Here is a 16562-nt window from a genome sequence, read left to right as displayed (position 1 = left end):
CCTTCGGTGGCACCCGGGCTGTGCCCGGATGGGCTGGGACCCTGAAGGCAGAGCTCCTGAGGCCAGAGCTGGGGGCTGGCAAGGGAAACCTCATGCTCTTGCGGTGAGGACATGTGTATGGGTGCCCTGTGTCCTGTGCAGGGAGCACAGCACCGCAAGCAAAGCCCTCATGAGGGGTTTGAGAAGCTCTGTGGACAAGGGCACCCTCCTGGGAGTCCCACACCACAGGGGCCACTGCAGGAACATGGTCTAGGGACTGCCACTTCCCACGGATGTCACCGTAGATGCATGGTCCCTCCCTCCCAGCCTGTGACAAACAGAATTTAAAACCAGAGTGAGACTCAGGCAGGGTCATAACACTACACGTAGTCATTGTCCTCTGGGGGGCACACAGGCAGGGGTGTCCTGGGCTGGAGGACGTGGTGCTGGGCTGTGCAGTTTGGGTTATCTCACTGCAACTTGGCCTTTAACCACTCCAGTGCCCCATCTTGTTAGTCCTTACCTTGCTGGAAATGCTGCAGCTCTTCTGAGGTAGCCTATGGTCTCAGTGTCTGGCAACACAAAAATGCTCTGGGAGCAAAAGGCCACCAGCTGGGACACACTTGGAGATGGAGAATTCCTGCCCGGTGCCATAGGCAGGGATTCTGGCTGCTCCAATGTCTCAGTGCTGCCAGGCCATGCTGAGGCATCCCCCTGACTGATGTCCCTGTGACCACTGAGCACACGTTCTCCAAACTGCCATGGCTCCAGCCTGACACCACCACATGTCCCTGACCTGGTGTGCTGGCAGCTGCTTGTGGGGCTTCTGGTTCTGGAAAACTGGCACGTGGAGGGACCATATATTCACTTTGCAGGTGCTGATAGAGCTGGCTGGAGACACAGACCTGATTGATGCAAATGTCCCTCCTCAACCGACCCCTCTCTCCTCTCCCCTCATTGTGAGCAGCACCTCTGGCCTGTGGGACCAGCATTCCTGCGGTGTGGGGCAGCACGAGGGCTGGAGCTCACAGCCAGCTCGGGCTGGGTCCGTGTCCAAAACCACGCTGGTTTGTTTGAAAACGGCAGCCGAGCAACTGGGAGCTCAATTGGAGCATCCGGCTGGAAGAGTGGCTCCAGGATGAGGATGGGCAGGGGTACAGCCCCCATCCTCCTCCTCCTCCTCCCGTGCCTTGCCGGCTGCCTTAGGGACCAACCAGCCCTAGTTCAAGGCACAAAGTCACGCCAGGGAACACTGAGCTGACTTCTGTGAGCCGGTCAAATATGTGGTGAGGTTTCCGCTCCAGATTACAGGAGGAAGGAAGTTTGCTCGGAAGGGGATGGGGATAAGGTGGGGGAGAAGGGAGGGAAGTGCATTCTTGCTTGATGAGGAACAATGTTGATATATTCGTTTGTAAACTAAAGCTGGCCTGAGCGCCAAACACCTTGTCCCCGTCAAACTCCGAAGGATGTGCGGGAGGACACAAGGAGAGGAGAGGAACCATCTGACATCCGATGCAGCGTGTGGTTTCCCAGGGCTGAGGGATGGATGCTGCCCAGTCAGATCTCATTCATGATAAAGAGCAATAAAACCCTTCTTCAGTGTTGTTTTATCCCAGCGTCCCCCCATGACCACATCCTATCACACAAGGGCAGGAGCTGAGCCCAGGTGAAGCAGGGGCTCTGGAGTGGGCAGCCCACCCAGAGCGCTCATCCCTGCCAGAACACTGCTGGGGCTGCCCTTCCCATGCAGGATCAAACGGCTCCATAAAACCAAGGAGGGTTCATTACTGCCCTAATAAATGTTAAACATTAGTATGACACAGACAATGGGATTTTGTAATTATTTTTTTTTAAGCAGCCAGATAAGGAAACAATATTGTAGACTGATCAGAAAGCTGCTTTAATTCCCTTTGATTTGTATCCACCATTCAAAACTGGACAATTTATTACCTCCTGGATGCTCCTCAAGGCTGATCCGGCATGGAATTTGCTGTTGACCGTGTCTGTGACTGGAGGTGACCTTGCTGCACACTTCCCACCACGGCACCACCTCCTGCGGGCAGCAGGAAGGAAGAGGTGCTGTGCTGGGTCCCAGCCACTGCCCCTGCCCCCAGGAGCTGGATGGAATCCTTTGGGAGCTGTTTTGTTCCATGCTCACAGGTACACACCACTTGCTGGATTCTGCCCTGGGTTGATGTCCTAGAATGAGTCCCAGCCAAGGGACCCTGCCCTAGCACAGCCCTGACTGTAAGCACAAGAACTTACCCCTAAACTGGGGAGATCTCAAGCAGATAAAGTCCTGGAGTTGGTCAGGAGGTGACCCTACTGTCCCCAGGGATCAGAGGGAAAGGCACCTTCTGGGCAGCTGTCCCCAGGTGAGGGACAGGGCCATGTGTCCCCATCTCCCACAGGCTGCCCTCCACAGTGGAAGCAGTGGCAGACAAATGTGTGACCACAGCTCTGGAAAACCCAGCAAGCAAAGGCCAGAGGTGCCCATGAGTGGTCAGATGTGCATGTGGCTCAGCAGCTTCCCCTAAACAGGGCCTGGAAAGGTTCATCCCATTCTGGAGAGGTTTTTTTACGGCATGACCAAGCACCACACTCTGTGGGGGCCGACAGCTAGAGGCTCTGCATTGTTCCTGCTTTGCCTCATCCCCAGTTTCTGCCCTCCCAGAACACACCCTGAAGAAGCAGGATGCTGACACATGGATGAGTCTGTGTGGAGCCTGGGGGGCTTGGGCTGCTCCCTGCCTGGTACTGGCAGCGTGGGGACGGTTGCCTTTTAGGGTCACTTGTACCAATTAGTGCTCAGGCATTAATCTTATGGATTTTATGGAAAAGAGGGATGTTTAAAGTGGAAAAATGTTTTTTCTTTTATTTAAGCATTGAGCCAGAGCGTGAGATGTCCCTGGGAGGAAGAAGCTCCTGGCACCGTGTGGCCAGGAGCTTTGGAAGAGGGAAAACGAGTCCTGCACTTCAGCATGAGCTGCCTGGGCAGGTGCTTCGCTGGCCCATAAATGTCACACCTCAGCCAAGAGCTCTTCAGGCCCTCTCAACAATAACAGCAGGGCCTGGCAGTAAACCAGATTAGAGGAGGAGTTTTGCAGATGCTCCTCAGCTCAGGATGGAGTGGTGTGAGCCTGGCCATAGATCAGGAGGCACTGGGGCGAGTGGATGTTGTGGGGTCGGCACTGCTGGGGTGGTGGTTTTGGTTAACAGACCTCTGCCACCGTCTCGCCATGCATGGCTTGGAGAGGGGCAGAGGGAAATAAAGCAAAGAGTCCATTCTTTAGCCACCTCTGCTTTAATGATCTCATGGAGGCCACGTATTTTTGGGCTGTCGCAAACCACTGGTGCACCTGTGACAGTGCTCTCTGTGGTGGATCCCAAAATGAGAGCTCCCCCCTCCCCACTTCCAGCCTCTCTCTGGAAGCCCAAGGCCCAAAATCTGCTGAGGTTCCCCAGGCAGTCCCCGTTCCCCTGTGGAACCCCTGTGCTTCAGCTCAGCTCAGCTCAGCTCAGCTCATAGACGCTCTGTGTGTCCCCAGAGGCCACAAGAACATCCTGAAACTGGGAGACGACGCGTCCAAAATGGGACCCTTCCCAAAACACCTTCCCACAGCGGGTGCAGCAGAAGAAGTCGGTGAGCTCGGCTCTGTCCAGCACCCCGGGGGGGATGGCAGCGACCTGCAGGACCGTGTCCCCTGCCAACCCCGCGGCTGCCTCGCTCTGCTCCGCCCCCTCCGCCCGCTCGCCGTGCGGGGCGCAGCCAGGCTGGGCTGTGTCACAGGCTGGCACGGTGACACCGCAGCTCTGGCTCCCCGGGCAGCCTGTGGAGAGAGGAGACAGCAGACACACCATCAGTCACTGGTGTGATGAACGGGATCTGTGCTCAGCCAGTCAGCGACCCTCGTGAGGGGCCTGTCACCCCTGCAGGGTCCAGGCTCTGCCCCGCCTCGCAGGGAGGAGCATCCCCGTGAGTTTGGCAGAAGGGGGTTGTCACCAGCATCCAGCAGCTGCCTGCCCTAAGCGTGGCACTCCGGGCCGGGGCATCGCTGCCATCGCACACCGAGTGCCCCGACCCGGCAGTTTCGGCACCCGGTGAGGGCACGGCAGGACTCCGGATCCGGGCAGCGGAAGGGCTGAGCTGCCTCCCATCCATCAGGGAGCCTGGCAGCCGGGAACAGGCTGCGGTTATTGCTGCGGGATGACTCCGCTTTGGCGGGGGGGGGGGGGGGTGTCTGTCCTGCCCAGGCACCAATTAAGACAACAAAAGGCATCCTGCTTCGCTCCAGCGGCACTTCTGGGTGTCCATCCCACCCTTTTCAGGATCACAGGGACCCTATCAGGAGCCATCTGGGACCGAGAGGGACACCAGCCCTCCCGGCTGACCCTTCCCTGCATCCCAGCGCCGTCAGGAGCTGGGACATGCTGGGGATTATCGTGGGGGAACGCACGGCTGGGATCAGCCCTGAAATGGCCACCCCATCGTGGCAGAGCCGCCCTGTTGCGGCAGGATCACCCCCCAGCTGAGCAGCAGGGTCTGCCCATCGCATGAGCAGGAAGAGCCACAGCCCGGGGGAAGTGTGGAATGCTGAGCTCACACCAGCCCCTGGTTCACGAGGGCTCCCCAGACCCCCCAAGACCTTCCACACCTCCCCAGGGAAGATGACCAGCCCGAACTGGCGGGGCACGGTCACCCCCAGTTCCCAGCACACAAACAGCCGTGCTCAGGGTCGTGGCTGTCACTGGAGATGTTCTTGGGGGGGATTTGCAGGCCTCCCTGCTCTGGAGCACCAGACCCTGAGGGGAGGGACATCGACCTTGGGTGAGACCTGTAGATCCGATACAATGGAAATGCCACTGCCAGCACCCAGCACCCATGGCCAACAGCTTTCCCCATCGTGGAACCTAAAAATTCCGTGGCCAGAACACGGCACCAGGACACTGACAGGACACTGGCATTCTGTGTGTCTGCAGGGATCCTGAGCAATTTGCTCTCTCCCAACACGCTCCCTCTGCTGTCCTGCTGCTGGTGGGCAAAGCCAAAGGCAGACCCCTCCTTCCCTGCACGGGGGGGGGTGGGAAACCTCCAGCTCCCCCAAACACCCCAATCCCACCCCCCTGGGCTCGTGGGAAAAAGGCAGGCAGGGAGGGAAAGTTCATCCCTTAAAAGCCTGGGGAGAGAAAGGCCGTGATGGTCACCCCGTAGTTTTGCCTTTGCTTGCACCAGCCCCCTCCTAATTGTGGCTCTTCAAAGGGTTGAAAATGCTACATCACTTCAAAGTGACCATTTCTGAATGGGAGCTTGTAAAACCCCTTCTCCCCCTCCCACCAAATTCTTCCCAGGGCTTTTGAAGATGCCTGCACTCCCCTCACCAACACGGTGAAAGGGCCACCAGGCGCCAGGCACAGGATGCCAGCCGGGCATGCAGGAAAACTGAGTGGGGAAGGGCTGGGTCCCCCTGAAAAACAGGGGTTTCCTGGGGAAAGGGGGGGGTTTGAAGGAGGTTTTTTTTCTCCCCTTTCAGACAGGCAGAGGCCTCCCCAGTAGAGGCACGGCTCCCTTGGGACTGCAGCCCAGTTTGCCTGGATGCTGCACACCCCGGAGTCACACCAGAGATGGAGCAAAAGGCATGTGTAGGGTGCAGGGGGCTGTGGGGAGCCCTTCCAGCGTGCCAGGAGCTTGTCAGATCTGTGGCTTCCAGAGCTCTGCGAGGTTCACACCAAAGGCTGGATTCCCACCGCAGCCCTGCGGAGGAGAAAGGGAAGCGATTCCTTCCCAAATCGATTCGAAACACTTCTTGGGAACTAATAATCCCATTATAAAACATCTTGAAAATAAAAACCCCTTCGCCTCTCACTCACCTCTCCCCCGCTTGGCTGGGTCACCCTGGGGATGACAGAGCCTGGGTGAGGGGCTGAGCCCTGCAGCCCCCAGCCCCCTGGGGCTGAGCACCCCCATGTCAGTGCTGCAGAGCTCCACGGGCAGCAACAATTGTCCCCCGGCACTGTACCCAACTGAGCAGTGCTCAGCACAAGAGCCATCTCCTCCTGGCCTCGCACGTGCTGCCCACTCACACCACCAGCCCCTGCCCACCCCTGCTCGCCTGTGGGAATTAATCCCACGGGAACAGCATGAACTGCTGCTGTCCCCACTGTGACACGTCTCACCATCAGCAAATGCTGCCATGTCCAGGGGAGAGGGGGTGCTGCAGGACCCTCATTCTGCTTATTTCTGTGTCAGGTTCTTCCCTGAGCTGAGCAGGACCACACCAGAGGCCCATCCCACGCCCTGGGCACTGCAGGGCTCTGTGCAGTCCAAGGGACCAACAGTCCCTTCACCTGGGGGGGCATGGCAGCATCTGGGACACTGGGATCACTGGCAGCCCCACATAAACCCTGAACTATTGCCATGGGGAGGCTGTGGGGGCAAAGGGACTTGTCCAAAGGTAGGGACGAGACAGGAGCTGCAGCTCCATGTGCCCCACTGCGAGGTCCTGCTCATGGACACAGCGCTGAGCCCAGTGGGGTGGACACGAGACAGGACAGGGGCTGTCTGCTGTGGGCAGGGGGATGCACATTCCCCCACACAGAGGGGCTCCTAGTGGGGGTCACACTGAAAGGCCACCGTGATGGTGACACTGGTGACCTGTAGTCCCTCCAGCCTATTCTGTCAGCTGCAGTGCTGGGTCAGCGTTACTGGGACAGCACTGGGACTTCCATGGCAGGACAGGGGGACACAGCAGGGCTTGGGAAACTGGGACAGAGCAGGACCTGGGCACACCTCCTTTGAACCCGTGCCCATTCCCCTTTCGGAGCCCACACAGCCCTGATTTGGCTGGGAACAACCAGTCCCCACTGCGTTAACCCTGGGCACCCCAGGGTTTCAGTGTCAGCGTGGTAGCCAACAACTTCCCAGGGGAGCCAGGTTCTTCTGCCCAAAATCCTGCCCCACGGGCTCTGCTTCCAGCCCAGATCCCTCTGTGTCAGCCCAGTCCGAGCCAGGGCCTTGGGGCGAGGAGATGGGCGCCTGTCGCGGCTGGCTCAGGCAAGGACCCGGCAGCTCCTGCTGCCTCTGGAGAGGCTGCGGGTCCGCAGCCCCGTGCCAGCGCCGAGCCCCGTGCCAGCCCCGAGCCGTGCCCCCGGCACAGCCAGAGCCATCGCCACGGCCACAGCCAGGGCTGGGGTCTGGGAGAAAGCTCACGGCTTTGTCCAGGCTTTGCACAAGGCTGAACACAGACCTGGGAGCATTCTTGGAGTACAAAGGTGCATGGGAAACCTCGGCCGCGGTGAGAGATCAGCCTGATAAGAGGAGTTACGAGCCTGAGAAACGTGCTGATTGCAGGGCACTGAAGATGCCTGGTTATCTTTTCCTCCTCGATAAGGCAGATAAGGAAAGGACAAAGGACCCGGGATTGTGCAACCTGGGCTGCAGCAGCCTAGCCATGATCTTAAGATGTTCCCAGGGTGGAGGAGGGAGGATGAGCTCAAGCAAGAGGCAGCTCCAGCTGCTCTCATCTCCCCGTGCCGCTGTGAAGAGAGCCCTGCCAGCCCATGCCCTCAGCTGCCCCAGTGTGGTGGCTGCAGAGCAGGGACTGTCCTGCTGCCACCCCAGCTTGGAGCCACCGTCCAGCCTTCCCCACAGCGTGGTCTGCAGCTCTTCCTCCTGCAGCCCTGAGCCGCCCCTCGCGGCTTTTCCCCAGGCTCGGGGGGGAGCCGAGGGCTGAGAAGGGAAAGAAACCCCAAGTCACTGCTCAGGCTGGCAGGCGCAAGGTGGGTGCCCGAGCTGCCCGGGGCCATCCTGCCACCCAGTGCAGGGACACCCCGGCTGCTCCTCCAGCCACCCCTGCGCCCATCCAGGACTTCCCCTGCGCTTGTGTCCCGAGAGGCAGTGCTGGCAGCTCCTCAGGGAGGGTGCCCACCAGCGTGGGAGTGGGGGCTTCACCGTGCCTGATCAGCGCCACAGACCCAAGGGCCGCAGGATCCATTGTTTTCATCTTTTGCAGCACATTTGAGATGGTGAGGGGGGATTTTACAATTAAATTCGCCTCCTCTGTTTGGCAACTCCCAACCCGCTGGAATGTGCTACATCCTCGCCTTTCCCAGAGACCAGATTTCATCTGGCAGAGCACCCACCGAGCTCTGGGGCCCCCTGCCAGCTGGTTTTACTGCACTGACTAAGCAAGAGTTCCCCCGGCCAGATGAGAGCCTGTGACGCAGCCCATTCCCCCGGGGCACTCGGGAGCCGCAATCTGTCACTGCCTCCAGCAAGGACTTGCCTGTGGCCCGTGGTGACCCACAGCCCTGCCCCTCTCTCTGCCCCAGCCCCAGCCCCAGCCTGCTCCAGGCACCTGAGCTGCTCAGAGCATCCCACTGGGAAAAAGGCATCACAGGGCAAAGCTGTCTGGGCTTGAAACTATTTGCAGCACTTTTGTCAAAGCCCTCATGCAGGGAAAATGTGGCTGTGTCAAGGAATAGGTTCCCTAAAACCTGTGAAAGCCCTAGGTCCAAGCAAGAGTGAGCTATTACAGGATGAATAATTGGCCTTTCGTCACTTGGAAGCCCTGCTGTAAAAATCCAGGAGCCAAACGGAGCAGCACTGGCCATGGCTGGCTGCAGCTGGAGCCCCGGACTTGAGAGTGCCTGAGGCAGATGGAGACTTGTGCTGAGGGGTGATCCTGAAGGATCTGTCCCCATCACCCATCCGCCCCAGCACCCACCCGCTCCTCCCTGGAGAGGTGAGGCCCCCGTGGGAGGAGGCTCCCTCCTTGCCTGGAAGCAGCAGCAGCAGTGAAAAGGCATTTTCTTGCCAAGCAGCAGCACCTGGCCGTGATCTGGGCCATGCACAGGGGCATGACAGAGATGACATGGCCTGGGCTGGAGTCACTGCACAGGGACAGTCCTGGTGAGGGGCTGTGGTTGCTGAACACCCCATGCCGTGTGTTGGGCCATGGCAAGGGCAGAGCAGGTCCTCCCACCAACCCCTTCAGCAGGAAAATGTAAAGGAAAGCAGGGATAGATGAAGTTTTCCTTATGGACCCACTTCTGTGGCTGCCCAGCCTGTCCCACTGCCACCACTGTCCCCACCAAGTGATGGCAGGACATTGTCAGCACACCCGTCCTGTTTCTCTTCCCCGAAACTTGACCCAAAGTGGGACATTTTGGGGACAACCTAGTCAAGCTCACACTAATGCTTGTGATCGCTGCAGCTCCTAGCAAAATCCCAATAGAAATGGAACTCCCAGGATGACCAGAGCCCTGTGTCACAGGGGACCCTACTGGCAAGTCCCCAGGGGTTTTCACTTTGGTGGGTGCCAGTAGGAACCTGCTGTGCCCACCTGCCCAGGAATCACAGCTTCTATTTCACGTCTCCACCAACCCTCTGGGGATGCTGTGGCACCTATGGTCGCTGCACCTGGCTGCTCCAGGGCAGAGGATGTTCCCCACTGGAGGATGCTCCCTGACATGGCCAGTGCAGGGGTCCCACCTGTCCCTCCCCCCAGGGACATGGGGGACCTGACAAGAGCCTGCATGGCCCGATGGGACATGGGGTGCTGCAGGTGGGGTGTAAAGGGTAGATTAAGGTGGTCCCTACAGAGTCTGTGTGGAGGAGCCCCAGCGCTGCGTGAGACCCTCCCAGCTCCATCAACCTCATCCCAAGGGGGGAAGGGGAATCGGCTCTCTCTGAACACAGACCACAGCATTTCTATTTCCCATACTCCGAAACTGGCTGAACTGGCCCGGCTGGTCGCTGGGTACACACACAGAGAGTGCCCTCACCAGAGAAAGCGCTGGGGAGGATGTCCCGGCCTCTGGGGCAGCACAGCACTCCCAGGCTGCCGGCACCATGGGAAAAGCCGCCCCACCACGTTCCTCATCCCCAGAGCCACACGTGCAGCTCCCAGCAAAGCCACAGCCGGCCAGGAGCGCCCGGCAGCCGCCACTTCCCTCTGCTCCTGCTGTCAGCAGTCGGGGCAGTGATGCACCAAGGGCTGGGGGCAGAGCCCGGGCTGGGCTGGAGCAGCGACGGGGGCACGTTCCCATTCCAGAGTGCCTGTGATGGGTGTCGTTCGCCACCACAATGTGCCTCCTGTGGGAAGGAGTGCGTGTGGGTCATCTCAGGCATCAGGTCAGTGCAGCTCGGAGCACGGCACGGAGGAGCCTTCCCTCCCCCGAGCCCGCTGGAGCCTGGCTGGGCAGGCGGCACTGACTCACTGCCCTGCAGCCTGACCTAATTCAGGAGGCACTGGGCAAGCGAGGAAGACACTGGGCAGGCGAGGAAGGCACTGGGCAGGCGAGGAAGGCACTGTGAGCAGCCCCAGCCAGGAGGCATTTCACCACCCCAGCTGAGTTTTCACGTTCAGGCGGATGATGGCCCCAGGCTGTCGCTTGAGCTACTGTTGGCATGCCACCAACCCCCTGGGCCGGGCAATCCCATGCACGACCCTGTGCCTTGCAGGGCAGGACAGGGCAGCCAGGGGAGAGACATAAACCGAACTTGAAAGAGCTCTGTGGGTCTGCACCCCGTGGCAGGGTGGTGGCAGGGCACCCTGATCCCCCTCTGAGAAGCCCCCAGGCCCAGGGGATGGTCCCGCTCTGCCCAGAGCAGTGCCAGGGAAGGGGACAGGAAGGGGATCATGCCCAGCCCTGGGCACCCACCCACTCACCTGCACTGTGCTCCCCTGACGCTCGTCTGCTGCCCTCCACCAGCTGCCTCATCCTCTCCCGTGACACCTTCAGGTACTTGTTGCAGTTGCACACCTGAGAGAAGAGAGCGGGGAGGTCAGTGAGATGGGCACTGCACTCCCCGGGCACCTCCTGCCTGCCCAGAGCACAAACCCACACTGGGCACCCCTGGCACAGGCTTGACAGCCCCCACCATGTGCCCCACAGCACGGGAAACCAGGGCAAGGCCTGTCCCACCGAGCAGGGATGGGCACAGCCACAAGAACCCCTCCAGAGGTGCTCCCTCTGCTCAGCCACGTCTCCAGCCAGGCTGCGGGCACTGCCCACCTGACTGCCCGGCCAGAAAACACCAGCAACTGAGGCTGCCTTAGAGCATCAAGCAGACACCCAAAGTCTGGGCTGTGGCTTCAAGATTTGTTCTCTCTTGTCTGACAGAGGCTGGGGAGGATGGCTGTGGACCCCAAAACACTCAGGGCTCTCAGCTGGCTCTGCTTGGCTTGGCTCTGCTGCAGCACTGTGAACACTGAGTTGCACTTTCTACCCCACCTTGTCTGCCAAAATGTACCCAGACAGGTCTCTGAGTGCCTGCATGTGCCGGGTGCTGGACCCCAAGGAGCTCCCCAAGTCCCAGTGCTGAGGAGCACCCAGGGCTGGTCCCCGGGGCCAAGCACAGGGTGCAGCTGGCAGCCAAAGGCACTCGCCCAGAGTGAGCGGCACTAAAGCTCCCCGGGAGCATCGCAGCCGGCTCCCTGACACCTTCCCTCTCCTCTCCCCTCCCTTCTGGGCTGGGAGCTGGTTGCAGGGATGTGCCACAACACCTTTTGTCAGCTGTTTGTTTTTAGGGGCTGTTTTCTGCTGGCAGAGCATTCCCAGCATGCTGCACCCAAGGCAAGGCGGGAGAGAGGTGAGCAACTTCACCAACCAGAACAAGTCAGTTCCCTGCCAGGGGCTTTGCTCCAGAGCCTGTTGAAACCAGGAAGGTTTTTCCAGCTCCCAGCCAGGCCCTGCTGTGGGCTGGCGGCCGCTCTGCTGGTTTGGGGCTGGAGCAGTGCCAGCTTCATGGCACGGGGCAGCGACGGCCCTGCTCCCACACAGCTGCCTGCAGGAGGAACGGGGCAGGGTGATTTGTTTGGAAACGAGCTTGCCACTGTGTCCGGGCTCTGCCTTGCAGCAGAAGGTGATTCCCACTGGCAGCCTCCACAAAACCATCACACACTCCTCATTCTTTGGGCCAGAAAGGACACCTGGGCTCCGCTCCCCGCGGCCCCGCTGCTCCAGCCCTGCAGAGCAGCAGCACGGACAGATAGAGATGGACAAGGGGTGATCTTGGAAGCACCCAAATGACACAGAAGCCCCTGCTTCACTTGCTGGGGATGTGCTGGTCCCACTCCCCATGATGGTGAGAATGGGCTGCATGCTGGAGAGGGACACCGAGCCTGGAGGGGTGGGGGATGGCACCTCGGGCACGGTGACAGCACTGGAGAGCCGGAGGTTTCCAGGAAGCTCCCAAACCAGCTGTCCATCAAACTGCCGGCCAGGAGGATGCAGCAGGGCCCAAGGGCACCCTCCTCCCTTTCCCTCCCTGCTGGCACGGACATGCAGGGGCTCCTCTGCCCTCTGTCACACATCAAATCCCCAGGATGCCCAGCCCTGGCAGCTTGGAGCCCACCAGGTTCTGGAGCAGCACTGCCAGCGCGCCAGGCACGGGCTCCTTGTCCCGTTTGGGTGCACAGGGTGACCCTACACGAATTTCTCTGCTTCTCTAAAATTCATGACTGTTGTGAACCAGGGGCAGTTCACTCCCTGGGCAGGGATGCCCAGCAGCCCAGGAGTATCCTGGCATTCCCCGCTCTCTGGGGCTGCCAGGTGCTGCCAAAGAGGCTCCAAGCCCCACGCCACCCCCCAGCCTCTGGGCCTTCACCACCTGCAGCTTCCCAAAAACAGAGGACGAGCTCAGGAGCCAGATAAGCCACTTAGCAGCAGCGCCAATTAGCTGTAATAAAAAATTGCAATTAATTTTTTTTAATGCCTTGCCAAAATGAGCCAAGGGAGATGAAGTGAGCGGAGAAGGCTGCCACCTCCACAGGTGGGGCTGCTCAGCTGCTTTGCAGGGACCAGTGGTGGCCTCAGGCTTGATGCTTGGCTCCTGCCCAGGGACAGGGCTCCCCACAGCCTTCTGTGCCTCCTTGTTACTACCTGGGGATGTGGAGCAGTTTTTTTGTGTGGATCTTTTGTTTATAGGTAGGGAAGTGGGGAACCTCTCTGCTGGAGAAGAGATGGCTGTTCCTTCTCAAGAAAGTTTGGTTTCTACAGATCTGTCATGGCAGGATTAGTTGTGGCCCCCAAAAATCTTCATGAGGTGAATCAGCAGGAGATGGTGGCACTTTGGAACACTGCCTAGGGTGCAACTGCTGCAAGCAGCGGCCATGGCCTGACAGAGAAGGGTTTGGCCTCTCTGCAACATCTTGGGGTCCCCCAGCCCCTGTGCCAGGCTCAGGGTGGGGGTGGCAGCTTCTGCCCACGCCCCAGTCCTGCCCTGGGGATGATGTGCTGGCTGAGTGGGCTCTACTCATGCTGTCCTGCCTGGCCACAGGGGTGAGGAAAGGGCTGAGTCCAGCTTGGGAGCAGGGGACTGGGGAGGTGCAGCCCCCACAGGCTTCTGAGTGCCACCCAGTCTGCTGGCACCGGTGCCGCTGTGGCACAGCAGGGTGCCTGATGTCCCTGCGCTGGTCGGGTGCCCAACACCCCTGAAGCAGTGGGATGCCCCATGTCCCCGAGGCCGTGGGTCGCAGGGCAGCAGCGGGCACCACCTCGGAGGAGGAGCAGCCCTGCCTTTCTCACGCTGGGGCAGCCCGTGCCAGCACATGCTTAGTCACTGGTAAATCCCAGCCGAGATCTGCTCTGCCCTCTGTGAAATGGATCTTGGCTGCACCCCCGCTGAAGCAATCCCGGCGCTCGGGAGCCCTGGCGGGCGCGCTTTCCCACGGCAGCCCGGCCCCCGGCTCCCCGTGTGAATCAGCGCGGCCGGGCCCAGCCGGGTGCCCCGCGCCGTGAGCGCCGCGCAGCAGCGTGTCCCTGCTCCCGTCCCCTCGGCTGCAGCGGAACTCAGGCTCCCTGGGCCGGGGGACACGGCTGCGACACCTGCCCTGCCTCCCCGGGCTCCGCTGCCACGTCCATGGCAAGGACGAGGAGCAGGTGCGGCGCGTCTCAGATGAAGCCGCGGTCCCCACTGCAGTCCCTCACTGCTGTCGCCTCTCCCCGTGCCTGTCTGTGCATCCTGGCACTGTCACCCCCACACCCGTGTGCTCCTGCCCCAGGACCTCAGGCCAGCATCCGTGGGGACACTGCAGCTCTGTGCTGTCACCACCAAGGGTGTGACACGGGGATTAGGAGGAGTGATGTCACTGGACTGGGACTGTGGTGATGTCACTGGCGCGGATCTGTGGTCGCTGAGCCCAGCGAGGTGCTTGCCCCCAGCCCCAGCAGCCTGAGCCCGCCTCACTGAGGCTCTCCCTGCCTGTGCCACCGAGGAGGACGAGGCAGGTGAAAGGTCCTTTTGCAATGCTGGCAGCCCAGCCGGCGCCTTGTTTTTGTTTAGGATGATCCCTGCCTCTCCCAGCCCTCCCGGGTCGGGATTTCAGCAGCAGTGACGCAGGAACCTCCCAGGACTCGAGGGACTGGATGCTTGAGCCTGGAGCTCCAGGGCCATCTCAGCATCCCATCCTCTTTCTGTGCCTCCACCCATGGAGTTGAGAGGCTGAAAGAAAACCCAAGTTCAGCAGAGAACAGGAGCCAAACCTTCGGTGACTCCAAAAAGGCTGCAGGAGCCAGTGTGAGCTTGGCTAAAGCTGGTGGCACGAGCTCAGGTGGACATAGGCTGGTGCCCAAAACACATGGGAGATGAGCAGTTCAGACAGCACTGGAGTCAGTTTTGCTCCTTCCTTTGATATCTCTAAAAGCTGCATCTCCAAAGTGCATTGAGTCACCTCGGTGATGCTGACCTCTGCCCAGAGGAGCCACCCCTGAAACGGCCTCTGGGCCTCAGGGCTCCTTCCACCTGCTCTGCTGACACAGGTCACAGGTCAACGTCACTGTCACCGAGGGATCTCCTTGGCAGGGCTTTTTCCAGTGAGACACAGCTCTCTGCCTGGAGAGCTCCTGGCTTGGGAAATCCTCAGTGTATCAGACCTGCTGTGAAGGACAACAGTGCCCGGTGTGAACTCTTTGGGGCAATTCAGGGCAGCTCATGTCAGGACAATTCCTTGGGCGTCTTCTGCTCGCTGTATCACAGGACTGCTCAACAGCCACCTGCAGTGATATCTCCTTTCCTACTCACCGCCTACCCTCTCCTCTTTCTCCCTCTCTCCAAGATGGATATCACCTGGTGAAAGGGCCACTCCTCCGGATGGAGGTTGCAACTCTCACCTTGGTTGTGAGAGCACAGCCCTTGAGTATCCAAGAGTTTCTTTCAGGGATTTATTGAGACTTGAAACCTCCCCAGCTTGCAGGATGCCCGGGCTCAGCACAGGCTGCCCTCTATTGCCTCCAAGCCCAGGGGTTATGGATCTGCCTCCGCACACCTCCTGCCTACAGCCCAAAGCAGAGTGCCCAGAAAGGTGGGAGATGGTGGGAAGGGCAGTGAAGGAGAACCAGGTAACAGCCCAGCAGATATGAAGCAGAGGTCAGGAGCTGACCGTGCTCATCTGCCCACGTGTCTATTTTCTCACATTTTTCCCAAGTGACTTCAGCTGCACCCACAGCTTTGACCTTCAGACACTCTCCTCTTCCTCCAGCAATGCTCTGCCGTGCAGCGCCTTCGAGGTCCTTGCACAAAGAGCAGAAACTCAGCAATTCAGCCCACTGGAGATCTCCACACCCTGTGGGTGCAAAGGCCACCTCTGGGTACAGTGCTGGGGACAGCCATCTCTTCAAGGGGATTTTCAGAGAGCAGCTGGCTGGGCTGTTTCCCTTCCCCTTTATGCCAAGAGCTTTCCTCGCTGATCTGATCACCAGTCCCTGGGAATCATAAAGGGGAATCATAAAGAATCATTGCTGCTCCTGCTCTGTTGCAATGGTCCCGTGTCTGTCTTTGGGTACCAGCAAACCCCCCAGCAGCAGAGAGATGCTGGATGTGTCAACCTGGTTCTTCAGGGACCAAAGGCTCTCGGTGCCCACAACAGCCCTGAGTGGCCACAGCACCAGGGCAGCCCTGCCTGCCAGGGCTGGGAGTTGGGCTGTGATGCTCCCACATGGAAATGCAGCCTGGGCATCCTGCACCCAACCTGCCTGCACACCCAGCAGCAGCAGGGGTTTTATGGCCATCTGAGCTCAGTGACATGCTGCCAGTGGAAACACAGGGCTGCCAGTGGGATCCTGGCACCAGGGCCCATTTGGTTCAAAAAGAGGGAAGGGCTCTGTTTATTGAATCATTAACATCACTTCCCTCACTGCCAGCCAGGTACTCTGAGAGGTCTCTTAGGCAAGTGCTGACCTAGCCCAACCCTGCTAAGCTGGTAAGATGACATGGATCCCATGCCAGCCTGGTACTGCGTTCCCACTGCTTTCTCTGCTCCCGCTTTGCTATTAGTCATCCGTTTCTGGAAGGTTTCTCATGCATAATAAAGTGTTTCAACACTTGCATAAGCCAATTCTTCTCATCAGGAGTGACCTGCTGCATTTCCCAACACTTTCCCTAGGCAGTCCTTCCGACAGCCACGAAATATGGAGTTAAAACATGAAGTTTTCTATCCCCCTCGAGGCAAAAGGTGTGGGAAATCGAACAGATAAGAATGCCTTTAATTAGTATCATTTGCATAAGCTCTGGGAAAGGCTCACCTGACAGCTACAAGGGCCTTACTTGTCTGGGAGCATCAGCCACAGCTCAAACGGGCAGA

The 16562-nt window shown here is 59.5% G+C and overlaps 1 protein-coding gene across 5 annotated transcripts in view; it reads right to left on the bottom strand.

Moving 5' to 3' along the window:
• Positions 1–3267: 3267 nt before the first annotated feature.
• The window catches only part of EXD3 (exonuclease 3'-5' domain containing 3), a 213287-nt gene continuing 199992 nt past the window's right edge, over positions 3268–16562 (bottom strand). For all 5 annotated transcript variants that reach the window (XM_039561847.1, XM_039561844.1, XM_039561848.1 and 2 more), the window contains 2 exons: positions 10650–10743; positions 3268–3809 (listed from right to left, as the gene is read on the bottom strand). In XM_039561847.1, the coding sequence (XP_039417781.1) occupies positions 3493–3809; positions 10650–10743 (411 nt within the window). In that variant the 3' untranslated portion in view covers positions 3268–3492. The remainder of the gene's footprint in view (positions 3810–10649; positions 10744–16562) is intronic.

Source organism: Corvus cornix, chromosome 17 (genome assembly GCF_000738735.6).
Source record: "Corvus cornix cornix isolate S_Up_H32 chromosome 17, ASM73873v5, whole genome shotgun sequence".
Classification (NCBI taxonomy): domain Eukaryota; kingdom Metazoa; phylum Chordata; class Aves; order Passeriformes; family Corvidae; genus Corvus; species Corvus cornix.
Note: the sequence above shows the minus strand (reverse complement) of the source record. Positions and strands in the feature narration are given on the sequence as shown.